General features: G+C 39.9%; 2 protein-coding genes across 4 annotated transcripts in view; one reads left to right on the top strand and one right to left on the bottom strand.

The window, feature by feature from the left end:
- Dp1 (satellite-binding protein 1 Dp1) overlaps positions 1 to 14,689 on the top strand; it is a 15,596-nt gene extending 907 nt beyond the window's left edge. The window contains exons 3-21 of the mRNA XM_043010267.2: positions 5,928 to 6,104; positions 6,224 to 6,337; positions 6,442 to 6,687; positions 6,883 to 7,062; positions 7,225 to 7,440; positions 7,633 to 7,816; positions 8,016 to 8,146; positions 8,331 to 8,476; positions 8,755 to 8,902; positions 9,059 to 9,215; positions 9,377 to 9,552; positions 9,736 to 9,867; positions 10,050 to 10,196; positions 10,371 to 10,466; positions 10,615 to 10,761; positions 11,034 to 11,231; positions 11,347 to 12,255; positions 12,850 to 13,149; positions 13,312 to 14,689. Of these exons, the coding sequence (XP_042866201.1) occupies positions 5,955 to 6,104; positions 6,224 to 6,337; positions 6,442 to 6,687; positions 6,883 to 7,062; positions 7,225 to 7,440; positions 7,633 to 7,816; positions 8,016 to 8,146; positions 8,331 to 8,476; positions 8,755 to 8,902; positions 9,059 to 9,215; positions 9,377 to 9,552; positions 9,736 to 9,867; positions 10,050 to 10,196; positions 10,371 to 10,466; positions 10,615 to 10,761; positions 11,034 to 11,231; positions 11,347 to 12,255; positions 12,850 to 13,149; positions 13,312 to 13,443 (3,909 nt within the window). The 5' untranslated portion in view covers positions 5,928 to 5,954 and the 3' untranslated portion in view covers positions 13,444 to 14,689. The remainder of the gene's footprint in view (positions 1 to 5,927; positions 6,105 to 6,223; positions 6,338 to 6,441; positions 6,688 to 6,882; positions 7,063 to 7,224; positions 7,441 to 7,632; positions 7,817 to 8,015; positions 8,147 to 8,330; positions 8,477 to 8,754; positions 8,903 to 9,058; positions 9,216 to 9,376; positions 9,553 to 9,735; positions 9,868 to 10,049; positions 10,197 to 10,370; positions 10,467 to 10,614; positions 10,762 to 11,033; positions 11,232 to 11,346; positions 12,256 to 12,849; positions 13,150 to 13,311) is intronic.
- Positions 14,690 to 16,056: 1,367 nt separating this feature from the next.
- xmas (RRM_XMAS2 and SAC3_GANP domain-containing protein xmas) lies at positions 16,057 to 26,202 on the bottom strand. Of its 3 annotated transcripts, none has more exons than XM_086542660.1 (3): positions 26,182 to 26,202; positions 23,100 to 23,204; positions 16,057 to 22,568 (listed from the first exon to the last, which is right to left on the bottom strand). In XM_086542660.1, exon 3 carries the CDS (start codon positions 22,563 to 22,565, stop codon positions 16,998 to 17,000), a length of 5,568 nt encoding a protein of 1,855 aa, XP_086398786.1. In that variant the 5' UTR covers positions 22,566 to 22,568; positions 23,100 to 23,204; positions 26,182 to 26,202; the 3' UTR covers positions 16,057 to 16,997. The 3 variants fall into 3 exon arrangements, with proteins under 3 accessions (XP_086398786.1, XP_086398782.1, XP_086398791.1); XM_086542656.1 differs by having other exon boundaries at positions 23,100 to 23,202; positions 26,148 to 26,185; XM_086542665.1 differs by lacking the exon at positions 26,182 to 26,202 and adding an exon at positions 26,080 to 26,102.
- Positions 26,203 to 27,783: the final 1,581 nt, after the last annotated feature.

The following is a 27,783-nucleotide window of genomic DNA, read 5'->3' as shown; positions in this document are numbered from 1 at the left end:
TGCCGTTTGACGGGAAAGGAGGAGGAGGAAGAGGAGGAGGAGAAAGGAGGATGTATTTGCCGATTCTCTGGTGAATTGCCATTGCTAATTGACGGTGATTGATCGAGGCACAGGCGGAGTTCAGGAAAATGGAAATCATGACCGTAGTTTGTGAGGAATTTGTGAGCCGGTTCTGGTGCGTCCGTCTTCGTCGTCGTCGGTGTGTTGCTAGGTAGGCCTACCTACGTTCGTCCCCTTCCGCTACGAGAGGAGCGAGGGGCCATATGTATGCCTATTTTAGCCGCGTTTCCTCGCTGAGACGCCCATTTGTCGTGGGATATGATGGGGCTGTGTGTAGGCATGGGCGTGATTGAAGTGGGATTTTGTCTCGACCCTTTTTTCTTGGATTTTTTTTGTATTTTTTAGCCTTTTGGCATTTGGTGACAGATGAGCCTCCATGTGTTTTGGCATTTCAGTGTTGTGGTGATAGGGTAGGTGATTGAGCTTGTCCTTTCTGCAGAATTGGATGCAATAAACAGTGCAGCTGTTTGTTATTGTGGAGATAAAGTACTGTTTTTGTGTGGCATTTAGGGGCTTCTGTATCTTGAGACAGCTTTGACATAGCTCTCCAGTTCCTAGACTATTCTCATAGGGACAAGGAATATACATTGATTGCTGGATGTAAATGGGAATTTAAAATCAAATGGGAATATTGAATGTTATGTATTGTTTGTCATATTAGCTGGTAGCATTTTGTTAATGTAGTGGAAGATCATGAAAGGAATTGATAAAAAAAAATGGAAAAAGAATTGTCTATGAATACCTTCATCTTCCTTATCTATAAATGTAAAATGATGAAGTTGGTTTGTGTCTCTCTTGCCGCAGAGATTGTTCTGATTAGCAGTTTTCATTTGATACTAAAGATAGGAGACTATTTTACACATTTTTACCAGATATAAGCTTATATTGTCTGGAGCTTTCGTAACTAGGCTAAGAGCTTTATATTAGGGTTTTACACTCAATAATTTTTTTTCTTGTGGTAGTAGACTTAAAACCACACGCAATTTTTATCTATTTTGCCTTATCAGAATCGTGGAAACCCTCTGTACGACAAGTTAATTGTTTTATAGTTTTATGGATCTTCAAATAGATAAGAAATAAAAAAAGAAAAGTGGAAAGCAAAACCAGCAAGGACTGTGACTAAGAGAGGAGCGTGTAGTTGTGTAACATAGAACAGGTCTATCAAGTCAAGTTCTCATACATGACCTGCTACAGTAGAGCCCTGCTGTCACTTTGGCCACAAACTTATCCATTTTGAAAGGCTGTCACTGATACTGAACTTTTAGGCTTTTTTTTTTTTCTCTCCTGTGACTTCTCTTGCTACCAAGCTACCACCATTGCTATTTCTGTTCCACCACTGGTATCATGTTGTTACCACTACCACTACTATCACTATTACCACCACTTCACTATTACTATTACCACTATCACTATTACTATTACCACTATCACTATTACTATTACCACTATCACTATTACTATTACCACTATCACTATTACTATTGCCACTATCACTATTACTATTGCCACTATCACTATTACTATTGCCACTATCACTATTACTATTGCCACTATCACTATTACTATTGCCACTATCACTATTACTATTGCCACTATCACTATTACTATTGCCACTATCACTATTACTATTGCCACTATCACTATTACTATTGCCACTATCACTATTACTATTGCCACTATCACTATTACTATTGCCACTATCACTATTACTATTGCCACTATCACTATTACTATTGCCACTATCACTATTACTATTGCCACTATCACTATTACTATTGCCACTATCACTATTACTATTGCCACTATCACTATTACTATTGCCACTATCACTATTACTATTGCCACTATCACTATTACTATTGCCACTATCACTATTACTATTGCCACTATCACTATTACTATTGCCACTATCACTATTACTATTGCCACTATCACTATTACTATTGCCACTATCACTATTACTATTGCCACTATCACTATTACTATTGCCACTATCACTATTACTATTGCCACTATCACTATTACTATTACTGTTGCCACTACCACTATTACTATTGCCACTATCACTATTACTATTGCCACTATCACTATTACTATTGCCACTATCACTATTACTATTGCCACTATCACTATTACTATTGCCACTATCACTATTACTATTACTGTTGCCACTACCACTATTACTATTACTGTTGCCACTACCACTATTACTATTACTGTTGCCACTACCACTATTACTATTACTGTTGCCACTACCACTATTACTATTACTGTTGCCACTACCACTATTACTATTACTGTTGCCACTACCACTATTACTATTACTGTTGCCACTACCACTATTACTATTACTGTTGCCACTACCACTATAACTATTACTGTTGCCACTATCACTATTACTATTACTGTTGCCACTATCACTATTACTATTACTGTTGCCACTATCACTATTACTATTACTATTACTGTTGCCACTACCACTATTACTATTACTGTTGCCACTACCACTATTACTGTTACTATTACTGTTGCCACTACCACTATTACTGTTACTATTACTGTTGCCACTACCACTATTACTGTTACTATTACTGTTGCCACTACCACTATTACTGTTGCCACTACCACTATTACTGTTACTATTACTGTTGCCACTACCACTATTACTGTTACTATTACTGTTGCCACTACCACTATTACTGTTACTATTACTGTTGCCACTACCACTATTACTATTACTGTTGCCACTACCACTATTACTATTACTGTTGCCACTACCACTATTACTGTTACTATTACTGTTGCCACTACCACTATTACTGTTACTATTACTGTTGCCACTACCACTATTACTGTTACTGTTGCCACTATCACTATCACTATTACTGTTACTGTTGCCACTATCACTATCACTATTACTGTTACTGTTGCCACTATCACTATCACTATTACTGTTACTGTTGCCACTATCACTATCACAATTACTATTACTGTTGCCACTATCACTATCACAATTACTATTACTGTTGCCACTATCACTATCACAATTACTATTACTGTTGCCACTATCACTATCACAATTACTATTACTGTTGCCACTATCACTATCACAATTACTATTACTGTTGCCACTATCACTATCACAATTACTATTACTGTTGCCACTATCACTATCACAATTACTGTTACTGTTGCCACTATCACTATCACAATTACTATTACTGTTGCCACTATCACTATCACAATTACTATTACTGTTGCCACTATCACTATCACAATTACTATTACTGTTGCCACTATCACTATCACAATTACTATTACTGTTGCCACTATCACTATCACAATTACTATTACTGTTGCCACTATCACTATCACAATTACTATTACTGTTGCCACTATCACTATCACAATTACTATTACTGTTGCCACTATCACTATCACAATTACTGTTACTGTTCACCATTATACTGTTGCCACTATCACTATCACAATTACTGTTACTGTTGCCACTATCACTATCACAATTACTGTTACTGTTGCCACTATCACTATCACAATTACTGTTACTGTTGCCACTATCACTATCACAATTACTGTTACTGTTGCCACTATCACTATCACAATTACTGTTACTGTTGCCACTATCACTATCACAATTACTGTTACTGTTGCCACTATCACTATCACAATTACTGTTACTGTTGCCACTATCACTATCACAATTACTGTTACTGTTGCCACTATTACTGTTACTGTTGCCACTTACTGTTACTGTTGCCACTATTACTGTTACTGTTGCCACTACCATAATTACCATAATTACTGTTACTGTTGCCACTACCACTATTACTATTACCATGATTACTATTGCTGTTGCTACTATTAGATTTTACTATTACTATCATGTTAGCGTTAATGATTTCTGAGCCGGACAGTTATTACCACAGCTTACCCGTTACTATTTCTATTACCACTTACTGTTACTGTTATGGTTACCAGAAATTACCATTTATTACAAATTATTGCAATTATTGATAAGGATCAATAGTACTGTTAGTACTATTGATATTATTATTAGTAGTAATAGCCTTGAATTCTTCCTAGTGTTATCTTCATTTCTTCCTCCCTGTTTGTTCCCTTTCCTTTTTATTCTTCTGTTCATTTTCCTTTTTATTCTTCTGTTCATTTTCCTTTCTCTTGTTCCTCTCACCGAACATCTTCTGTTGCTCCTGTCACGTCTCTTGCTTCCTTCTCTTTTGTTGCTTTTTTTTTCCCTCTTCTGCCTTTATTCTCCTTTGTCTGCCTCCTTCCTCTCTTTCTCCCCCTTTCATTCTCTCCCTTCCTCTATATCTACCTGCTGTTCATAGTTTCTGCTGGTGCTCTGTTAATGGGGGAAAAAAAGGAACGGGGGGTCTCTATTAGTACAAAAATTGCCACCACTGGGTAGGCTAGCTAGAAATTCGAAACCTTGGTAATTTTGGCAGTAACTGGAGAAGACCGAATTATCAATGGTCCTGAAATACCTCTTTTTTTTCTCTCCCTCTTTTCTTCCGTTTCTTTCTCCATTTCTTTCTGTTTTTTTTTTCTATTCTTTATTAGTTGTCATTTGTTTGCTTTCTCAAGTTTGCCTTCCCCCAGCTGTTGCTATCAATTTTTTTCTTTCAACATTACCTCTTTGAGTTGTATTCATTTTATCATGTCCTCCCTTTTCTATTGCTCTTTCTTCAGACATATCAATGTTTTCCATATTTTTTACTGTCTTTGAGTAATTGTGTTTTTGGGAATGTGGGATGGTATATCAACATACTGATTTTCATGTGCTTGTTTAATTTGGAGTAAGATTTTATGACTAGGAACCATATTAGTGTTCTTGCAATAAGGGCAGTTCCCTTAATCTTGTATTGACTAGATCATTCAGTGAAGTTTATCAAGTTTATCATCCTTATCTTCCTACTAAGGACATTCTTTTTTGGCACCAAGGTCATATATATATTCCCTTATCAGCTAATCAAATGCTCCAAATAGTGTACATTGTGTAGGAATATATTTACATCTGTTTATAATTGGTGAGATAATTTTTTTTATGGTCTCGCAAAGAGTAACGTTGCTTTGATGTTACACAAGTCTTGCAAAATTCCCCAACCCCACTCATTTTGTATTTGTTTCATAACTTTAAATTTTCAAAGTGGGAACAACGCCTCCCTTGAATATTGATTATCCATCCTTGCGTGTTTATTTGACTTCCACATAAAATCCAGAAGGGCAGGCTTTGCTGATCGAAATAATGCACAGTAAGATCTCGTGCTATCTGTTTGTAGTGAGCTTAACCTTGGCTTGGCAGACTGTGGTCAGCACTTGTTTTGCAAGCATTGACAATCACTTGTTTAGTTTTTGAGCTACCGAAGATTGACACGAGAGGAGGAAGGTCTTTGATAACAGAATTGAGAATCTCTGGTTTTCTTGAGATATGGAGATAATGATAATTGTACTCTAGCTTATATCTTCAAGGGGGAGAAATCTGATTACAAAACTGTTTTCTCTTATCTATACTCTATATGAATATCAGTGTGGAATGACTTTAAGTGATTAGAAAAGACTTAATGAAATTGAATTTTGATTGATAGTACACCTTTGCTTTATGGATTTTTTTTTTTTTCTAGGCATTAGGAATCCTTTATCTTGTATTTAATTTTTGATGAGTGCAATAATATGATAAAGAACAAACTAGTTTTACCAACATATGAAGGATACAAGCTAGCTTCCCTGGCCAGAGCATGTTTCTAGCTTATTTGATTCTTGTAACTTTCAGATTTGTAGAACTATTTTATATAATGAGTTTGTATTCAAGCCTTTAATTTTACCTACAGTGTTACTGTAACGACTCGGCGCGGATCATGGACCCGACCCCCCTGCAGCAGACAGTGATGGAGTCCCAGGAGGTGACCTCCCCCCCCCAGGAGGTGGACCCCAGTGCCCCCACCCCATCAGATCCCTCTACAATTACCAATGCCGACCAGGCTTATGAACCACTGAGTTATGATGAGGTAAGTGACAAAGTTGACCTTTTGACTTTTAGTTTTTTGAGTTGTCTGTGCATCCCATGGTAAAGCAGGATTTATGTTAGTGCTCTAGTGATTCATTCTTTTGTTTATCATATTTGCAGTTGTTCCCAGCACTCCCCAATGCTGCCCAGGCACCAACACCTGTGGCAGAAGCTCCCCAGACCAACTGGAGCAAGCACAGTGAAATGCGAATCGCCTCTTCTGTTATCACTCAGGTCTGTACATTGGATTATTTTCTTTTCCCTGATCTTACCGGTTTAGTTTAGTGCTTTTTACTGTTGGAAGTTCTGGAACATTATCCAGTATATTGTCTCTGCAGGTGTTCCGTGTTCCTTTTGAAGAAAGAGCGAAGATTGACGGTAACAACCAGTTTGGAGAATCGGCCTCAACGCGCATCTGTTCTGATATTACCGCTCGTACAGGCGCCCACATTGAGATCTCCTCTGCCAAGGACCAGTCTCTGACCTTCTTAGTGACTGGCAAGAGCGATGCCGTGATGAAGGCTCGTCGACTAGTGCTAGACAAGTTCCAGACTCAGGCACGACAGATTATCAAGATCCCCAAGGTATTTTATAGAGATGGGATTAATTAGTAACTGAAATACGGTGATATTTATGATCGATTCTGAAAGTCCTCTGAAATCCTTGAATAAAGTTTTTTTCAATCTAGAAATTTTGGAATAAGGTGAAATCCGAGACTAGTTTTTGTATATTGGTAATGAAGTCTTCAAAGAAGATTACTTACTATTTTCTTGCATCAGGAGCACCATCGTTTCATCCTTGGCAAGAAGGGAAAGAAGCTCCAAGACCTGGAGATGAACACTGCAACCAAGATCCAGGTGCCCAACGCAGGCGACAACTCTGACGAGATTGTCGTTGTGGGCACAAAGGAGAGCACCGAAAAGGCTATGCATGAGATCCAACTGATTTCAGATGAGCAGGTAAATACCTTGAGGATTTGATAGTGCAAGTAGGGGATTGATTGCAGTTTTCCTTCTCCGCAGGTGTAAATTTTATGTGCATTGCCATGTTTATTCAGCCATGAATGTGAAATATACTAGAGGAATAAACTTTTGAAAATATATTTCCCCACTTTTTTCCAGAGCAAGCAAGCTTACGAGAAGCTTGAAATTCCCAAGCAGTTCCACCCGTTCATCTGCGGCGCCAATAATGAGAAGATCAACACCATGATGACGGAACACAACGTCCGAATCAACGTTCCTCCTCCCAGCGTTATGAAGAACGAGATGACCATTGCTGGGGAGAAGGAGGGCGTCTTGAAGTGCAAAGACATCATCCACAAGTACTTCAAGGAGATGGTGTGTATTGCATAGTCAGTTCCTCTTTTCTGATTTTTGTATCTGTGATGAAAGTTTACACATTTCTCACAAGTTCTCTTGTTTACGTTGTAAGGCTTATTGAATTATCACTCGTCTCTAGTCATTTAAAGGGGAATATAGGTCCTGTCAAGCTTGTAGGAAATCAACTAATGTTTGTACTTCTTTGAACAGGAGCGTAAATGCCAGACTGTGTCGGTAGAAGTACGCAAGTCTCAGCATAAGTACGTCATTGGCCCACGTGGGTCGAACATCGCTGACATTCTACACCAGACTAATGTTTCTGTAGAGATGCCCACTACAGATTCTACCTCCGAGACAATCACACTCAGAGGACCTCAGGACAAACTGGGTCAAGGTACTATTAATTTCTATTGTTTATTATTTATAAAGATTAGTATTGTTTATGTACACATGATGCATGGGTCAGTATTTTACTTGATAATTTTTTTTACATGTAGTAGTTGGCAATGAAGCAAAATTTTGAGGTAATTATTATCAAAAATGTAATGATAAAAGTGAACATGTATTAAAATGAAAATTGTAATTTCCTCTAGCCTTGACACTGGTGTATGCCAAGGCCAACAGTGTGGTGCAAGCTGATGTGGAGGCCCCGACCTGGCTCCACAAATTCATCATTGGACGCAAGGGGGCCAACATTCGCCAGATCACTCAGGACCTCCCAAAGGTGAGAGTGAGGAATTAGGCTGAGAATCAATCTTAATTTTTTCTCTCTAATTATGGTGCTGGTAAGCAGTCATGGTGAGAAAAAAGTTTCTTGATTAGATAAGGGATGCTGGATGTGATGAAATGTTAAGAGAGGGCTTGCGGTTACCCTAAGCTGATGTGGGAAACTTTCCCTGTGTCTCCAGGTGCACGTAGAGTTTACTGATAAGCAGGGAGGCATCAAGCTGGAGGGACCACCAGAAGAGGTTGATGAAGCCAGGGAGAAGCTGGAGGCGATGATTGCCGACTTGAAGAGCAAGCTTTGCTATGACCAACTGGTCGTTGATCCCAAGTAAGGGTGGTTGTTAACTTATATTGCCTTAATATTGGAAGGATGTTGGTAAATTTATAAAGATCTTATTAGTGCAGTGGACTAGTTAGTTAGTCTTAGGGTAAGGTTTAGGCCATACATCTGTTTTGATAAGCTACATTCATCTGTAGGGTGATCAATAAAGGAACAGGCAGAGTTGAAGGTGTGGTTCATACACAAATTGTTAATCACCAGATAACTCGAATGGAGAAATTAAATAAATGGATTTTAAGCCTAATGTCCTAATATAAACCTTGCAGATTCTACAAGCATATCATCGGCAAGAGTGGATCAAACATCAACCGCATTCGCAATGAGACTGGCGTCCTCATCAACATTTCGGAGGCTGACGGCAGCAATCTCATCCGCCTAGAGGGCAGTCCAGATGGTGTTGCACGAGCAAAGAGAGTGAGTATTATGAGCTCTGGAATGTCAAGTTTTTGTTGATCTTCATGCGTGCTAAGGCTAGTAATTACTATAATTTATAGACTGGTAAATTGGTGCTTGAGTATACTTATGAGGAACATAATACAGAACATAATCACATACTTTTTTCAATTCAAGGAATTGGAGGAACTCGTTACGAAGATGGAAAATGAGAAAGAAAGGGATATCATCATCGAACAGCGTTTCCATCGCAACATCATCGGCACCAAGGGAGACAAGATCAAGGAAATCCGTGACAAGTTCAACCAGGTCCAGATCTCATTCCCAGATGCTGGTACGAATTATATGATTTAGTTCTATTTTATTGGTATGAATTTGAATTGATGGACAAATGGAAGTTGCCTGCCATTGAAGATTATTACTCGGGTATTAACGTCAAATGTAATTACATTTGAGCTGCACACTCCTTTACTAATAACGTCTCTTTGCCAACAGGTGAACAGTCGGATATCGTCAAGATCCGGGGGCCTAAGGAGGATGTTGATCAGTGTTACAATTTCTTGAAGCGCATGTTGCGTGACCTCCTCGAATCCAACTATCAAGTGAAAGTGTCTATCTTCCGACAGTTCCACAAGTTTGTCATTGGGAAGGCTGGTGCGAATATCAACAAGGTAAATATGAGGATTAATTGCTCTGTTAAATACAGATGCAAGTGGATTAGTATATTTTTGCCTGGTTACTTAATTTCAGTGGTAACTATGTTAATGTGTTTTGGCCACAAGGTTCATGTTATTAATTGAAGTGAAAAGCTTAATTCATAAATTCTTCCACTAAAGTCTGCCTTTGACTTGCAGATCAGGGAGGAAACCAGCACCCGCATTGACCTCCCCTCAGAGGGACAGAATAGTGACGAGATCATCATCACGGGAAAGAAGGAGAACTGCGAAAAGGCCCGGGAACGCATCCAGAAGATCCAGGATGAGCTGGTGAGAAGACGGGGTGTTTTATAGAAATAATTGAATCTATATATATATATTTATTTTATTTCAGTATAAAGTAGGAGATTTTGGTCTTTTCTATTCATGATAAAGACTTCTCCCCATTTCTTATCATTCTTTTGTTAATTCTTAGTTTTAAACTTGTTCTTTCTCTCTCTCTCTCTCCCCAGGCCAGTATTGTGGAGCTGGATATCATCATCCCAGCCAAGTTCCACAACTCCATGATTGGTGCAGGGGGCAAGCTGATTCAGAGCATCAGTGAGGAGTGTGGCGGCGTTGCCATCAAATTCCCTCCCCCAGAATCCCGCTCTGACAAGGTGAGATTGGAGGGCTCGGTTTGGGGTTGGAGAATGGACTAAGTTGAATGCTGAGAATTGTAAAATAAGGAGTAACCTGTGATTCTACGCACACTGAAGATTACTGTAAATGAAGGCCCTCGAAGAATTGAGATAGAGCTTCTTCCTGTCTTTTGATGAGTCTTTTGTTTTCAGGTGACAATCCGCGGCCCCAAGGAAGAGGTGCACAAGGCCAAGCAGATGCTGGTTGAGCTCAGCAATGAGAAGCAGTTGGCTAGCTTCACCGCAGAGGTATGTATTCTGTTTATGGAGTTGAAAACTTGTTAGGAATAGTATTTAACAAAATTTGAATATTTTGAATTTGATTTGCTGATTTTGTGTGATTAGCAATTCTTTCTGGGAAGTCTTAATATTGATTCGCCTCCCTTCAACTTCCTAGGTCCGTGCCAAGCCTCAACACCATCGCTTCCTCATTGGACGAAATGGAGCCAACATTCGCAAGATCCGTGATGCCACGGGAGCTCGTATCATCTTCCCCACTGACAAGGATGAGGATAAGGAGCTCATTACCATCATTGGCAAGAAGGTGAATTTTTTGTTTTTTTCCCTCCCATCCTGTTTATTGACCGCTGTAGAATGCCACCTGGTTAAAGACGGATAGAAAACCTCAATATTTGAATTTTTTTTTTTTTTAAGTTTAAGAACTACTTCAACAGCTATATTATATCTACATGATAACCCATACACATATAACTAATTGTCATACATTAGATTTAAGCAAACCCAGGTCTCTGCTGCAGAAGATGTAGAAAGATAAGGAAACATAACTCAAGCCATTTCCCCGTTCCTATTCCACAGGACGCCATCTCGAAGGCCAAAGAACAACTGGAGATAACAATCAAGGAGTTGGATCTAATTGTCGAAGACACAATGACTGTTGACCCGAAGCACCACAGGCACTTTGTGGCACGCAGAGGAGAGGTCCTCAGGCAGATTGCTGACCAGTATGGTGGCGTCACTGTGTCCTTCCCCAGATCGGGCGTGCAGAGTGACAAGGTAAGTGGAGCTGGGACTTTGGAGGTTTCATAAATTATTCTCGAGTAAGTTTCCAAGATATGAATAATGCATATGAGGAGAAAAGAGACTAATGGAAGCTCCACTGTTTTTGCAGGTGACACTCAAGGGAGCAAAGGAATGCGTAGAAGGAGCCAAGGCCCGTATTACTGAGATCGTGAGCGACCTTGACCAGATGGTGCAGATGGAAGTGGTCATTCCGCAGAAGTTCCACCGCACTGTCATGGGTGCCAGGGGCAGCAAGGTGCAAGCCATAACCACTGAATGTGATGTGCAGATCAAGTTCCCCGAGAAGGACAGTGGAAATGCCAATGGCGATGAAAGCCATGGGCAGGTGAACGGCGAGGTGAATGGAGACGGGGAGGTAGCCACGAGGCCTCAGGACATTGTGCGTGTCATGGGCAAGAAGGACAACTGTGAGAAGGCACGTGATGCTCTGCTGAGTCTCGTGCCTGTCACCGTGGAGGAGAACGTATCCTTCAGACACCATCGCTTCATCATCGGTCAGAAGGGAGAGAATGTACGCAACATGATGACCGAGTACGACGTCAACATCCAGGTTCCACCAGCCCAGGACCAGAGTGACGTCATCAGGATCACCGGCCCACCAGCCAACACCGAGCGAGCCAGCGCAGCCCTCAGACAAAAGGTCCAGCAGCTGGAGGAAGAGGAAAAGGACCGCCAGGCCCGCTCCTTCAGCCTGCGAGTGGAGGTTGACCCCGAGTACCATCCCAAGATCATTGGCAAACGTGGTGTGGTCATCTCGAAGATTCGCGAGAAGCACGACGTCAACATCCAGTTCCCGCCCAGAGGCGATCCTGAGGAGAACTTCATCACCATCACTGGCTACGAGGCCAATGTGAACGAGGCTAAGAGCGCCATCTTGGCCATCACAGGGGAGCTCGACAAGATGGTCAAGGAAACGGTTGAGATCGACAGCCGTGTTCATTCCCGCCTCATTGGTAGCCGTGGGAAAGCTATCAAGAAGGTCATGGAAGAATACAAGGTAAGAGTAATTTTTTTAATGACCATAAATAGTGTGGTAGTTTTTTTTGTTTTTTTCCCATGTATAAATGTTTTCTATTCTGACAATCATGAACTTCCACGTGAAGGACTAAGAAAGTTCATGGCAACAAATGTAGAAAGTATGAATGAGATTGAATGAATTCACAACTTAACCCGTTAACGACGGATGACAAGATAACACGTCTAGTGGTTTTTGGGCTACACGACGGGGACGCGTTACTTTGTCCAGCCCGGGGCGCGGGAGGAACCAGCGCGCAGCGCTGGCTCACGGCCAGTGCGGCCGAGAATCCCGACGCGTTAGGCTTATGCGTTCAAGAGTCCCGGAATTTTGGTCTATTTAAGCCAGATTGGCCCCGTTGGGAACGGGTTAATACAAGTATTTGATGCATTTGAATTTTATCTTCATCAGGAATATGAAGATGCAATTCAAAATGTCATACATCTATTTTACTGTGAAGTTATTCAGTCTCAATCATGCCTTAATTGTAAATGAAGGCCCAGATTCCTTGGCCCCAAGTCGCTTTCGAAGTCTGATAATTCACCCAATTCACAAATTTCCCCTTCCTACCCCTAGGTGGAGATCAAGTTCCCACGTGGGGAGGACAATCCCAACAACGTGACCATCATCGGAGCCCAGGACAATGTGGACGAGTGCAAGGATCACCTCCTGAACCTCATGGAAGAGTACATGCAGGATATTGTAGAGGAGGAGGACATGGAAGCCTACATGAACCCCAAGCCCTTCCAAGCTGTGTTGGAACCTGGGCATGAGAACCAAGGTGGTGGACATGGAAGGCACGGTGGCCAAGGTGGCCACAGCGGCCACGGCGGACACGGTGGACATGGTGGGCACGGAGGGCAAAAGAAGGAAGAGGTAAGGGTTATCGATCATTATAATAGATTGCAGTGGTATCTCTTTTATATAGTGGTTACAGCCATGATATCATATAGAGATGGATGTTTGATACATATTGACATTGTCGTTTATTAAATTAATAATGGTACACTAATTCTTTATCTTCTCATGCCACTTCAGGCTGGCTTCGTGGTGAGTGGAGCTCCATGGGCACAAGAGGCTCCAAACATGGACTCGGCCGTTGACTTCCCATCCATGGGGGCCACGTCCTTGACTCAGAGCACCCCAACCACCTGGGGACCTCGGCGCTAAACTCTTCTACTTTGGTGTCTACGGAAAACCTCTGCATTCATTTTTATAATTTTTTTTCCCAATTTTTAGGATTATTTTTTAATAATTTTTTCTTCAATTCGTAAAAGTTAAATATTTGAGTATCCTACGGCAGATCACGTTAATATATCTATGCATAGTTTTGGACTTGCCATTTGTTAGGTATGACTATGTGCTTGGTTATAACTAAGCAGCACATTCTCTTCTTTTAGAAATTTTGTTATATAACTTTGACACGTCATTAGATACAATGTCTTTATTTGTTTTGTTATGGAAAGTTTATTTATATCACATTTCTCGATGGAATAACGTTAGTTTTTTTGTTTTTTTCTTTTTTTTTTACGTATGTGGTGTAGGGACATTGAGCGAAAGTTGGTCGCTTGTACACTGGACAGATTGATTGGGGGATCATCCCTGTCCAGTTCTTTTTTTTTGTTTCCTTTTTTTTTAATACATGATGCTGTGTGGTGTTTTTCTTTGGGGTATTTTTTAAGTTAAGAAAAAAAAAAATGGTACACCCTTAATTCACATTGAGTAAAAGGGGACACTAACATCACAATTAAGTATAAAAATAAAAAAAACGTATAAAAAAAACAAAAAAAATCAGTAAGAACACTCACTGGATCTCTCTGCCCGTTACCATCGCTGGAGGAAGGTCAATCAAAGCCGTCCTCCAGAGAGAGAGATCAGCAACAACCATCACTTAAGTGGATCTTCCTCACTGTCTTGCTGCACGTTGACGACCCTTTAACCTGACCCTGGCCGACGCTAATTGGAAATATTCGCCTGAGACGAGTCATTCTGCCAGTCTTCCCAATGTACACCAGAAGCGACCCCTAGATGAAAGGTGTCCCATTCTCTCTTTACGGAACACTTGTATATGCTATGCTCATCGCCTTTTGACCTGTACTGTTATATTCATATGTTGCCTCATCTCGACAAACCTCTCACCTTTGATGGCACACCTTTGACCAAGGGGTTGTCAGGGGCTATTTAAATGAAATAAATATGAAAATGCTAAAAAAAAAAAAAAAAAATCTTGAAATAATATTTGTTATAATTTTGTTACTTTGAAAGGTATTACAGTTGTTACTATACTATATATTTTGTGTATTTCAAGACAGAGGTGAGGTTACATGAGTTATGTGGCACCTTTTGGTCTTATGGACCTTCAAATGCAAGTGCTGCTATCTGTGGTTTTCACTTAATAAACATATATTGGTACAAATATTGTTATTTTTTCCAGTTTAGAGATTTTGTATGGAAAGACCTGATCACTGCATGCCCTACAGTATGTTTTACAGAACACACTAAAAAAAACTTTGCAGTTCTACAATTGATCATGTGCATATATAGATATATATATGTATATATACATATGTAGACCTACTGAGGTTAAGACATTGTAATAACTTCAATGCTGTAGCAAGGAAAAGATGGTGACATAAAACAATTGACATAAATAATGAATCACTTGAGTTCAAGAGCCTTCATAGTTTTTAAGAAAGTAATAGAATCTGCTGCCATTTTTTGTTTTGCTTATTTTTAGTCTTGGTTTGCTAAACTTAGTTTTCTGAAGGGTGGTGGTTGTGTTATATTCTCTTCTAAGCAATGAGTGTGAGAAAGGTAAAGTGCACACATTAAAAATCTTGATTAAATGTAAACACAGATGAATTACATAAGCAGATAATGTCAACTTTATTTGACATAGCAAAGCATTAAGGTTGAATGAATATTTACTGAATGTAAAATGTAAGATTCGCAACTCTCGTGTCCAAATCAACACAAGGTTATAGAATGGATTTCAAATCAAAATTTACCATGGAGTACATTTGCAGCAATTCCACTTTGTGGTGAGGAGAAACGGCAAGTTGATATAGCACTTCCTTCATTTTTTTTTTTTTTTTTTTTTTTTTTAATGGAAAATCTCATTAAAATTTCCTGAACAATTGTTTAGAGAACATTACTGTTAATTTAGCAAACAAACTTTTAGGAGAAAAGCCATTATTCTTTCCCTTAATCCGTATGCTAAAAGCACTGATAGTTTAATTTAAAATTACAGTGCAGGGATTATGCTAGTTTAATCCAGAAAAAAATATTTTTGTACCTTCACAAACCATTTCATGACAATGCTTGGTCATCTTTTGGAATATTAACTCATAGGAAAACTTTCAACATTCTCAGATTCTCCACGGATTTATAGAAGCCATTAATCAGTTTTCACTCATTAGTAAACTCAATATCACTTCTGTATTGCTGGCCTTTTCATTATATTGATCAGTTGTCATTTTGTATATAATAAAGGCACCATCACATATAAAATTGTATTTTTGATACAATGCAGACCATTACTATGTTGCCGTAGTCCAGAGGTGAAGGCACCAAATTCTATTAACATGAGGCAATAAGGAGGAGACCATTCCGTCTGGATATCATGATTCTAGTCATGTTTATCATACAAGCATTACTACATGTTAATATTGTGTGTTGATCTTAGATGCTGTATCTTGCAAACATTTAATGAATTTTCTCATTCATATTTGTTCAACTTTACATCCAATAACCAAATATTAAATGGCAAAGAAAACAAACACCCTATTGATTTTTGTTTAATCAAGATTCCAGTATACAAAAAAAAAAACTATTTAGACAAAGACCTAACATTAAAAACCTTTAAAATAGTACCAGTTGGCATAAAAATAAGTGTTGATCATTCCACACTGTCACTCGGAAATGAGCCCATTCCAAACATCTCCCAAGAGAATTGGTGACTCTTTATGAGCTAAACAAAAACAATTTATACAAGAGGACTGTATAATTTGATGACCTAACTTCCAGCTAGCCATTTCTGAGCTAAACTTCTAAAGCTACAAAGAGGCATTAGAGTACAAGTCATTATTGTTGCAAGAGCAATAACGAGCAACATACTCCCAGAGCTGACTGGTTGATTAATTAAGTTTGATGGTCATTGATACAACACACATTAATGTGTAAATACAGCTACTTAGAAGCTTTCATATAATTGAAGAGTTTGCTGGTTACTCTGCATTTCAAAATAAATGTCAAACAGGTGATAAACACTTTAATTAGAGTATAATCATATTGAACATATTCACTGTTGACCAGTATAATCAACAGGGCATTGTACGTGCATACACTGCTCAGCAATAAAGGAAAGGAGGGGTCACTGCTAATAGTACTATTTTTTTCTTCTTTAAAATAAACTAGAAAAAGTAACACAAAACAAAAATCTAGAGTTTCAATTGAAAAGAAAAAAGTGTAGTTATAACCATGATCTATGCTGTTATACACAAGATCAATACAAAAGAACAAGAGACTATATGATGTATCCATATACAAAAGAAAGATTAATACTTGTATACTTATTACTGTAAGTACAACGTAGTTCCATTATCCTGTATATTAATAACACTAATGCTTGAAACATTACTGTTAGTCATCAGCAAAAAATAAAATGTTAACCAGAATTTACAAAATTAGACGCTGAGTAATCCAGCAAATAAATATGATTTCACTCATGAACCAACTAAGCTCCTCAACTCTTCTTCGATCTCAAGCATGTCTTCCAGTCTCTTTTCAAACTCCATGTACTTGCTCTTTTCCTTTTCAATGTCGACAAGCAGCTGCGAGGGCTTCTTCTTTTGGCTTGCCCTTTCCTCGGGCACCTGGCCGTGTTTTCTCTTCCTGGTGCAAGGCGGGAGGTTCTCCTTCCTGGCCGTGGCCCAGCACGTGTCCGAGGAGTCGCATGCCGCCCACCAAGAGGGAGGGTACTTGAAGACGTTCAGCTTTTTTGGCTGGTGGTACACAGTGATGTCAGGAAGCCCAGTTAGCTTGTGATTAATGCAGGCATACACGAGCTCCGTCCACGGCAACTGCAGAATGTGGATTTTCCAGTCTGAGGTCTCTTCTTCTGCTCCATCATTAGGTGGCACCAAAATGGCCAAGGAATTACTGAGAAGGACATTCAGGTGTGACATTAGAACAATACTGCTGTTTTCTTGAGTGCAGATTTTGGCTGCATACCTGTGCAGTGTTTCTCTAATAGCACCAACAGTCATTAAATCTTCTAATTCCAATTTGGGGAGCTTTAGGTTTCTGAGGATGGCTTTTAACCTATCAGCATCTGAATTATTCCACGACATTGGTGGCACCTGCTTTAGATGACTCAAACCAGGAGCAGGCCAATCAAGATTTAGTAGTTCTTCATCTTCAACTACGTGTAAAAGGTGATTTACAGCTTCATTGTACAGGTCAATATAAGCTTGAGGTGAAAGGGGTGATTTCCCATCCTCAATTCTTTCATGGTTTTTGTAAAGAAATGTTTCCACAACTTTCTTAGCTACAAAACCATACACAAAATTGTTCAGGTGGGCAGAAACCAGCTGTATTCGCTCATCCTGCTGTCTCCAGAGATTAAGTATGTGTGACAGCAGTTTTTGAGAGGTTTCTGGATAGTACAGATCACACTCTGCTAATTTCCAAATGGGAGAATCCAAAATACCATCTGTATTATCAGCATAGGATTCTTCATCAAACTGTATTGTTAATTTTGGCACATCAGATATCCTCTTCAGTATGTTGACAGTTCGACTGCTAATGCTCTGCTTTCTTGTCCTCGACAAAAATATCACAGCGGAAGTTCCTCTTGTATCATTAGGACACAAATTGTCAAGGCAAACTTCATTAAACAAGCAAGCATATTCCAAACCAGTGTTCTTTGAAATAAAACTAAAAGAACTATTCAATTTTTGTTGAATATTGATTTCCTCTGTTGTTCTTAGCTTTGATCTCAGCCACTGAACAATTGTTGAGTTTGTGTTCTCTATTGTACAAATTAAAACCTTAAAGTACTGCTTTATCAAATTGTTAGACTGCAAGGTTCCATCGACCACCTTTTTCATTTCTTGCTGCAGAGGTAAATGATGCCAAGCACATGCTCTAACTAGGTGATTTCTAATAGTCATCTGTTCTATGTTCTTGGAAACTGAGTTTTCCATATGAGACACCTGGAAAGCAGAAATGTTCTCTTGTTTGTTCCTGTGATAGCCCCATCCAAACAGCTCGTTCTGCTGCTTTATAGAAAACTGTGAACAACTTGCAGGGAAGGTCTCCTGGGCTTGTTTTCGCCTCTTGACTCTTGTTACCTGTAGTCTCCATCTCTTGAAAGAGTCTCGCATCTTTCGCATGGATATTTTTTCCTGTAACTGAGCGATTTTAGCTTCAAGTTCATCCTTCATCACAGTAATAACCTCTGCACTGAGTTTCTTCACTTCATCCAGCGTAACTTCTCTACACAATGTTTGTGGCAGTTCGACCATGAGCTCTGCAATCACTGTGTCCCATGTCTCTTTCTCTACTTCTTGTACAGCTTCTGTGCTCAAATTCCTCACAAACTCTCCAACAAACTCATCTACATACTCTGCACACTTGACGTTGGCCACTTTTTCAAGGAGCTCCTTCATGGCTTTGCGCTTCCTTTCCTCCTCTTCCATAAGTCTTCTTTGCCTTTCCTCTTCTTCGCGCTCAATTTCTTGTAGCACACTTTTGCTTAAATCATGGATTTCTTCTTTTAGACAATCCATTAAAATCTCATTTCCAACTATTTGAGCGATTCTGTTGATGGACTCACGACGGCATTCCTCTTTAGCTTCTTTGGATATTTTAAAAAGCATTTCTTTTATGACACTTGATGTGGTGTTTTTATAAATGTCATTCATATGTTCTGATAACTCTGAATTAGTCAACTGCTGAGGCTGTTGCACTGGGCTCTTTCTAATCTTTACTTCTGGCACTTTCTTTCCCACTTGTTGGTCTGAAGCGTTGAAGGCTTCTTTCTTTAGGTATCCCTGGCTATCAAAGCTATCATGAGGGACATAACTCAGCAGTGGATTTTCAGGCAAAGGACCACCCTGAATAACTTCACCCACTGAACCGGTTCTGTTGCTTTCCACCATCTTTAGTGGCCTCATCACTGGTGGCTGCTCATCAACATGGAGTGAAAACAAGCTCTTATCCAAAATCACATTCTTATTAGTTACCCTGATTCCATAGACCTGCAGGTAACTTTCAGCATCTACCTCATTCTCAAATCCAAGGGTTGTTATCACAGTTTCTAGGGGTAATGTTTGTGTCTGCTTTGGAGGCACGTATGCTTTCATGAGTGTGTCTAAAGCTCTCAGACGTACTTGCCTGAAATATCTGTGCATCATACATGCTTGCAAGTATGTGGCACTTTTCATCAGCTTGAAGAATTTTACATAATTGTTGAACATTAGAGCCATTCCCACTTTTAAAGCAAATTGGACTTCCCTGGACTTTTGTACTTCTTCCCTATATTGTGAATATTGTGTTATGAAGGTCTGGCCTTCATTCAGATTCAAGAGCAACTCATAGGCGCGAAACTCAGGCTCTGTGTCAAAGTACTCCCCCTTATCCCCAAGATCTTTGTAGAGCTCCTTTAGAGTCTGCAAGCTCTTGGTGAGATGTTCAGTGTTCATCTTCGCGTCAAAGAGATCGGGAGGCTCCTGGCAGAAACGAGCAGCTGCATGGATGTGGAATCTCATACACCTTTCAATAATAGCAACTGCAATGCCATCGGTCAACTGCTGCTGCATCAGGTCATTGCGAATAGCCCTGGTTCTATTCCACAAATAATTGTACCACACATCAGTCTCAACGCCTTCGTCTTCCCCCCGCTCTATGATGTTGCATACCAAGAAGTCCATGGTTTTCAAGAGAACAGGTCCAGGCCTGAGTTCATAAGGCAGTGGCTCGTCCTTGTCTGCACTACTCCGAGAAAACTTCTTAACGACGAGGCGGTGATCTATGACCCCATTTGACATTTCGTATGAGCTCAGGTCATTTTGCACGTCCCTCATGTGCCTCTCCTTTTCTGGACACATGTCAGGACATGTGGCAGACAGGTACGTTGCCTTCTCAATATCAGAGGTTCTGGTCACCTCCTTCCTCACAATAATATCCCTTGCTTTGAGAACCATGTATTTATCGTAACTGGTATTACATTTTAATTGAATGACATCCTCTGGCTCCTTTCCCTCCACTGCAACAGATGGTTCCTTCTTCTCCTTCCCTCCACCTCCTTGACGAGGCTGCGCTTTCTTGCCCTTTTCCGGTGCCTTTTCGCTGCTTGTCTGGATGCGCTTGGGCTGACTAAGCCTGCCGTGGGCAGATTTTGGCTGGCTCCCCCTGCCTTGGATAGGCTTGGGCAGCTCTATGGCTTCCTTCCCCGAGGGACGGGCAAGAGGTTCATAGGGGTCAATGTCGCTTGCCGTGTGAACTTGCTGCAGCGTTCTGATGGCCTTCTTCTTGGACATCATGGCGTCGGCATTCCCATCTTCACTCTTGCGCCGTGCTGGGGTGCCATAGAATATTCTTACTTCTGGCAGATTTGGATGTATCTTCTTCCCCTTCTTCTTGGCTCGGGATGCTGAGCGATGGTCTTCGTACTGCACAGTTGCCTGATTAGTTTTGGGGATTAAGGTGACCCTCTTGACTTCGCCAAACTTTGTAAAATGGCTTCTTAGCACCTCTCTGTCCATGCAGCTATCGGGAATCTGTGCTATGATGATCTTGGTGAGTTCCTTTTTGTCGTACTGTGGTGAAGTTGACAGGCCGGAGGATTCTGACTTTCCAAATGGCAACTCTGGGATTTCGAAATCAGCTTTCGTTCCCAATCCTTCTTCTGAATACTCTATAATCTTTCTGACTTCAGTCTTCACTTCAGCAGCTTGACTTTTATTTTCCAAACTGGATGTCTGTTTACCAAAATCAGGTGTAGCTTTAGCCCCACTAGATTTATCCAGTTTTTCAGGCTGCTTACCAAATAATGATTGAGTTTGGGGTGTCGTCGTAAATAATTTGTTTTTCAAAGGTCCGCCAAAGATGTTAGAGGAGGACACCGACATCGCTGTACTTGCAGATTTATCACTGTCCTTGCTTGTAGCTTTGTTGCTACTGAGCACAGCTGTTGCACTGCTACTGAATAATTTTGCAGTCTGCGGTGCATCCGTATTGCCGCCTCCAAATATACTGCTTGCTGTGGTTGCGGGCTCGGACATCTTACGCAGAGAAGACCCACCGAAGATATTTGTTGCGGCACTTGTTTGTGGAGACCCGGCAGACCTATAAGCCATTGCTTCATTTACTTGGCTAATCTTTTCTGTTTCTTTTGGTAGAGACGACGTATTCTTCATTCCTTCAAAGAGTTTTGGTGTCGCCGGGGCACCAAAGATATTTGCGGCTACAGATGGTGGTTTCTGACTGGTGCTCTTCACTCCTCCAAACAGCAAGGGAGTGGCAGCTGGTTTCATTTTATTGAAATCTTTTATATTTAAGGAATCAGTTTGAATTGTTGCAAATAATCTTGGTGGCTTGGCATCCCCTGTCTCTGAGAGAGGGACAGGAAAGCTATTGGGTGAGGTTGCCATTATATCTTTTGAAGAGGTTTTAGCTGATGGCCGTGAAGCAGTGCTTTTTCTGCTTCCAAACAACTCTCCGGCTGACTGACTACCCGAGGATAACAATGAGGTTGTCTGTCCTGGGGCTGACATTGTTGGTGATGAAGATGTTAAACCACCAAAGATATTTCCAGACTGGATCCCTGGAGTGGTTGAGGAAGTTGAGATTGTGTTTCCGCCAAATTGAGGTCTGCTTGACATACTGGCCGTTGACTGCATTGTGGTGCTCATCGTACTTGACCCAAGGCTCCCGCTTGACACTATACATGAAGAGCCCCCGTGTCTGGGTTCTCCAGGGGCTGCCATGCCCCCAAACAGAGTGCTGCTGGAGATGCCTGGACCTGCCGATGACGGAGATGTCGAGGTCAAGCCGAAGAAGTTGCACCGTGATGATGAGCTCGGGGAGGCCGTGTGGGACGTGTTCGTCATCCCTCCGTACAGCATGTAGTTCGACTGGCTTGGTGCCTGACTGCTGGCCATCTGGAGGTATTCCCCTCCTGAGGAGAACACCAGGCTCACTGATGCTGGCGGGGAAGCTGTAAGCTTGAAGGGGTTTTGGCCCTGGGCGCCTTCCCCCAGGCCGCCATTCCCATTATTGCCAGCCATGTTCTGTAAGGTCAAGAGGACGTTAGAAGATCCTGGTCAGAGTGTATCATAATGTAGCAAAGCAATTATGGATGTTTTAGAATCTTAAATAAGATGCATCATCACAGTATAGCAGTGGCACTATATATCAACACTGTGATTCAGAGCATTATAGTTATTGATACAATTATAATATATGCTATAATATGTAAAAATAATACTAAAGCATTGATATTATCCTTATCAGTAATATTATCATTGTAAAGTCATTAAATATATAAAAAATCAAGCTCGCATCAAACTCAGTGTACAGTACAGTATAACTCTTCCCTATTCTAGCCTAATCAAAAGTCATGGTCAAGCCAAAGGCAATGTGACACAAATGATTAAGATTTCATAAACCTATTAAACATAGGTATTCCATATGCGAAACAAATAAGTAAACGATCTAACCACACACATGTAATCCTCCCCACCCATGAAAAATGGTTGGTAAAACTGGACTTGGTTTCAAGTGCCTTCTCTCCTTAAACTTAAAATCATATCATCAACTACCTTGTCTTACACAAGTGACACAGATGTGACACCGAGGTCCTCACATGCTTGCTGGCTATTTGAAACACTATTCTATGTTGAGAATTCCTCTGCTCTTGGAACGACCTGTAAAAGATTTCTGTAATTAGAACATGGGGCATATGAGAAAGATGGTAGAATGCAGTAACGCATTTTAATACAGAAATACAAAGTTTACCTCCCTGACAGGGAACTGAACTCGGGCCCTCTGAGTGAGAATCCCGGCTCCTAACTGTATCACAACGATGACCCACTAAAAGGGGCATATATTTAAGCTATTAAAAATAGTCCTGATTTTCTTTTAATCTCTGTTTCCTCCACTCTTTATTTGTTCGGAAGTGTGTAGATATGAAGGGTAAAAAAACAGAGGAATATCCAACATGCCTCAATGTTACATCTATCTCTTTCTAATGGAAATTCAAAACATGTGATAGAGCAAAACTTTGATATGACAAACAAGTAACAAGCTGTGATCATAGAGTAAAGGAGGTTTCAGAGGAAAACAGAAGAAGGAATATGTAACAAACAGAAGGAAGGAAGAACAGAAGGATGGAAAAATGATAGGAGAGGAAGAAAAAAAAAAGGGAAGGAAAATCAAAGAATGAAAAAAGTAACAAAGGAGAAAAGATTGGCAAACTTACACAAGCAAAAACACATTGGTTATACAGTTTTTACTATCACATCATGATTTACTTTTATCTGGTGGTGGTGGTGGTGGTACTACTACTACTACTACTACTACTACTACTACTACTAACAATAAAAGACATAGCAGAAGAAATAAATTGATTGCCAGATAGCATTAAACATAATAATTACATGAGGTCTAAGGGAAAAAGTACAACTATAAACTTGACTTCCATGTCTCTAAGAAAAAAATGAAGGTATTTATTATTCACAGCTGAACATATATTCTGCATTACTAAAACATGTGACTACTGGTGATTGTACGAATCCATGTGTTTTATTTTGCTAAATATTTGCCTTCAATTCTGAGTGAAATAAACATACAACACTTTAAATTGGATTTATCTGCTTCTGCTGTAGCCGCTACTTAAAGTGTTATCTCTTTGGGCTCTTAGTCACATTTCACTGAATCAGCTTATATGAAACCTGGTTTATATATGCGAAAAGGCTTGTTTCTTTGCTATTCATGCATCTCTGTATTCCACTAATAGTACTTCCAATAATGGTATTTAATTTCATGGTAACTTGGGAGTACATTTTTAACCTCTAAACCTTAAAAGGAGGCTAACATTCCAGTACATCAGATGTAGGAAATGGTGTTGTCTGTCCTAGCATACATTCCTATTTCAATAGTCTATTACATGAAACAAATGGAAGTTACGGCAATAGCACATGCCCCTCACATCTCTGGATCCCCTCAGATGCAGGGTCGTATTACATTTCTTTTCGGGAAAAAGGTCTTCCTTCTCGGGGGACAACTTTTTCCCGTGTCTTATACAATTTTGAAGTGTTCGTCAAATAGCCACAACTGACATAATGTCCTGTGTGTGAAAATTTTGCGAATGGTGTACTATTCACCACTGCTGTGGCTATGGGCGTGTAATTTGTGTCACTCGGACAGTTATGTTTATTTTTCTTCAATTTCATATAGTTCTATTCTGGATAATTACCTAGAACCTGAAACTGTTCTGGAAAAATAAGAAAAATACTTTCTATATGGGGCTTAAAAGAGAGAGAGAGAGAGAGAAAATAAAATAAAAAATAAAATAAAATAAACAATAACTGGAAGACTACAGACTTTACATTTGTATTGACCTGAACAACATTGTTGAAACTGCAAAAGAGCAAAATTTTAGAACACCTACGTTAGCCTCTGAAACAAATCTCTAACATTAAAACATGATCATACAGAACTTTGACAAGTTCCTTGTTTGACAACAAATAATCAAGGAAGGCTACAAGCTTTATCTTGCAAGAATATATCAGGTGGAGGTTTGATGGCCTTTGCCAAAACATCAACTGGTGCGGGGATTGCACAGATCACTGCAAGGACACTAGCAGAAGGGTGTCTCCTATGAGTTTTCCAGAAAAAGTAGAACAACTCAATTTGGCTCTTTTAGGAGATAAATTCTGTTGTAACTGCAATGCTTGGAATAATTTTGTTTTAATGTTTTAAATTTCTGTTTTTAATTATCATTATTTTTTTATTGTCCAGAATAAGACCATGTGAATATAAAAGAAAATTAAACACTACCTTATAAAGTAACCATTATAACACTCTGCACTTAAAAATAACACTGCGCAAGTGAAGAATAATGGCACGACAATGTACTCAAAAGGGTACCCGAAGCGACTCAGGTGATCCCCATGGCAAAGGCCGCCAAATAGCCACCGTGTATATTCTACCAAGACAGAATGAATATACACTTCCCTGGCGACTACAGCCAAAGAATGAACTAGTCAAAGCTCTTTCTTGCAATAATATATGCAGAGGACGATCGTTTGCCTTTCCCAGCACTCAATGCACCGAGGCCACAGAGATCGCTTCATGTTGTCTTAATTAATTTGGATTGCTTCTATAACTTCAGTCTGTGAACTACACCTTTAGATTGCACCAAAAACGGACTTACTATTGAACAATTTGATTCCGAGTGGGTATTTCGCTCTCGAATACGCTAAAAATGACGAGACAAACAAGCGACTTTCATTACAAATTTTCACTTTCAGCCTCTATTGCAATAACTCAAGATTTCCGGCTTTCAATTGCAACATACTAACACCCCCACATACTATAAATAGAATCTAGGTTCTATCTTGCAATAAACGCTTCAGGATGTTCAAAATTTCAACTCCCATTCCGTAAAATCAGAGAAAATCAAATAAAACCCGTAAACTCATGCCTAAGAAACGTCCTATATTTAAGCACAATATTCCAACGCCTCCTATTACTCTACCTGATCTCTAAATAGATATATCCACCTATCTCACTACTCACACGATTCATAGGATTGATCCTGTGCCTAAATTATAACTTGTTTTGAGTTAGAAAGGCCATAAATCTCACCGGTAAGTGAAGGAGTCAAATTTCCGCACTTACAAAAAGTCGCCATGAGTCAAAACAAATGCGCGTTCGTTAGTCAATGAATTTTTTCTCTTTTAACGTGGTTTTGGACTTGAATTAGGAGGATTTGAAGGTTTGTGATAGATTTTGTTTTTTTATTTTTGTTGTATGGATGTTTTTTTAGGTGATGTGTTTATCGCTGTAAGGATTATTTGGGAGATTTCATTGTTTTTTGAATGTTTTTATCTTTACAGAAAATGATCTTTTTTGAGGGGTATCTATGGTGTTTACGAGAAATTAAAATGTATGCATTTGCTTTGTGAATGTTTTCATTCTTGTCAACTTTTATTTTAGAAAGAAGCTGAGTCAAGGAAATTGTTGGCAGTTTCAAACTATAATAACGTAAGTATATATATGTATATATATATATATATATATATATATATATATATATGTGTGTGTGTGTGTGTGTGTGTGTGTGTGTGTGTGTGTGTGTGTGTGTGTGTGTGTGTGTGTGTGTGTGTGTGTGTGTGTGTGTGTGTGTGTGTGTGTGTGTGTGTGTGTGTGTGTGTGTGTGCATGTGCGTTGTGTGTGTGTGTGTGTGTGTGTGGCGCGTGTACTGTACATGTGTGTGTGCGAGTGCGTGTGCATGTACGATTGTACGTGTGCGCGTGTGTGGAGTTCATTACTTGATCCCAGGAACCATTTACAGCATTCTTGAAACGCTGTTCTCTTCTCCTTCTGGTGCAAGCAGTGACGCAAGCGAGAACAGCAATTCACAGCAATGAATGGAGCAAATCTGCAGGGGTCGGCAACCTTTTGAATGCAGCGTGCCAGTGTCGTATAGATCTCTAATTTCAATATAGATTTCTAGTTTCCAACCCCCTTGCGTGCCAACGATGACTTTTTGTCTATTCCACTTAACTTAAGGATAAGTGATACTGTAGTGACCTGGATTGCAACCTCCGAGTCAGATGACGATCCTCCGAGCGGCATCCGAACGAGATGGGCCCTGCTCTCGTTTGGCGCCACCGAGATGCATTAGTGACGTGATTAGTGACGTGTCACAAGAACCGCAATCGTAATTTAACGGACGTATTATTGTAGAATTATTTTTGATGGTTATGTAAGGATGCCCACATGTCAGATATTTCAATTAGTTAGCTTTTTCAACACATAATTCGAGTCATTATAGTCCAGTGCGCAAGTCACCATTCGTATTTCCAATACCCACAATTCCCACAACCACGTAAAAAGCAAGCACCAGTTTCCCACAGGGGATTCTGCTGCCTACCATCGACCCAACAGCACCGCTCTGGACTTTGCTTGTTTCGAAAAAGCCGGTCGTTATATTTACCAAAATCGCTGTGAATCGACCCACCTCGACCTCCGATCGCCTAAGATAAGTATAGGTGATAACTTTCTAGGTTTAAGAAACCTTTAGGATACTAGGCTTTACCATATGAATTATATTTTAATTGTGGGCAGTTTTTATGTTTTCGCTTTCTTTGGATTTTAATAAAGTTCCGGTTTTTAAGCTTAGTTAGTTTCTTTTATTGCCTTAAGGATATCCATCCTATCCACCACCTGCTATAATTAAATCTTAATAAGATATACAAATTGCCTCAGTGTTAACAA

The sequence above is a fragment of the Penaeus japonicus genome, unplaced genomic scaffold (genome assembly GCF_977035675.1).
Source record: "Penaeus japonicus unplaced genomic scaffold, GWHDUDI00000001_assembly GWHDUDI00000001, whole genome shotgun sequence".
NCBI lineage: Eukaryota > Metazoa > Arthropoda > Malacostraca > Decapoda > Penaeidae > Penaeus > Penaeus japonicus.
This window is presented reverse-complemented; position numbering and strand designations above follow the sequence as displayed.

Coding starts and splice junctions, on each gene's coding strand:
- xmas (XM_086542660.1), bottom strand. CDS start 22,565: ATGGCTGGCAATAATGGGAATGGCGGCCTGGGGGAAGGCGCCCAGGGC.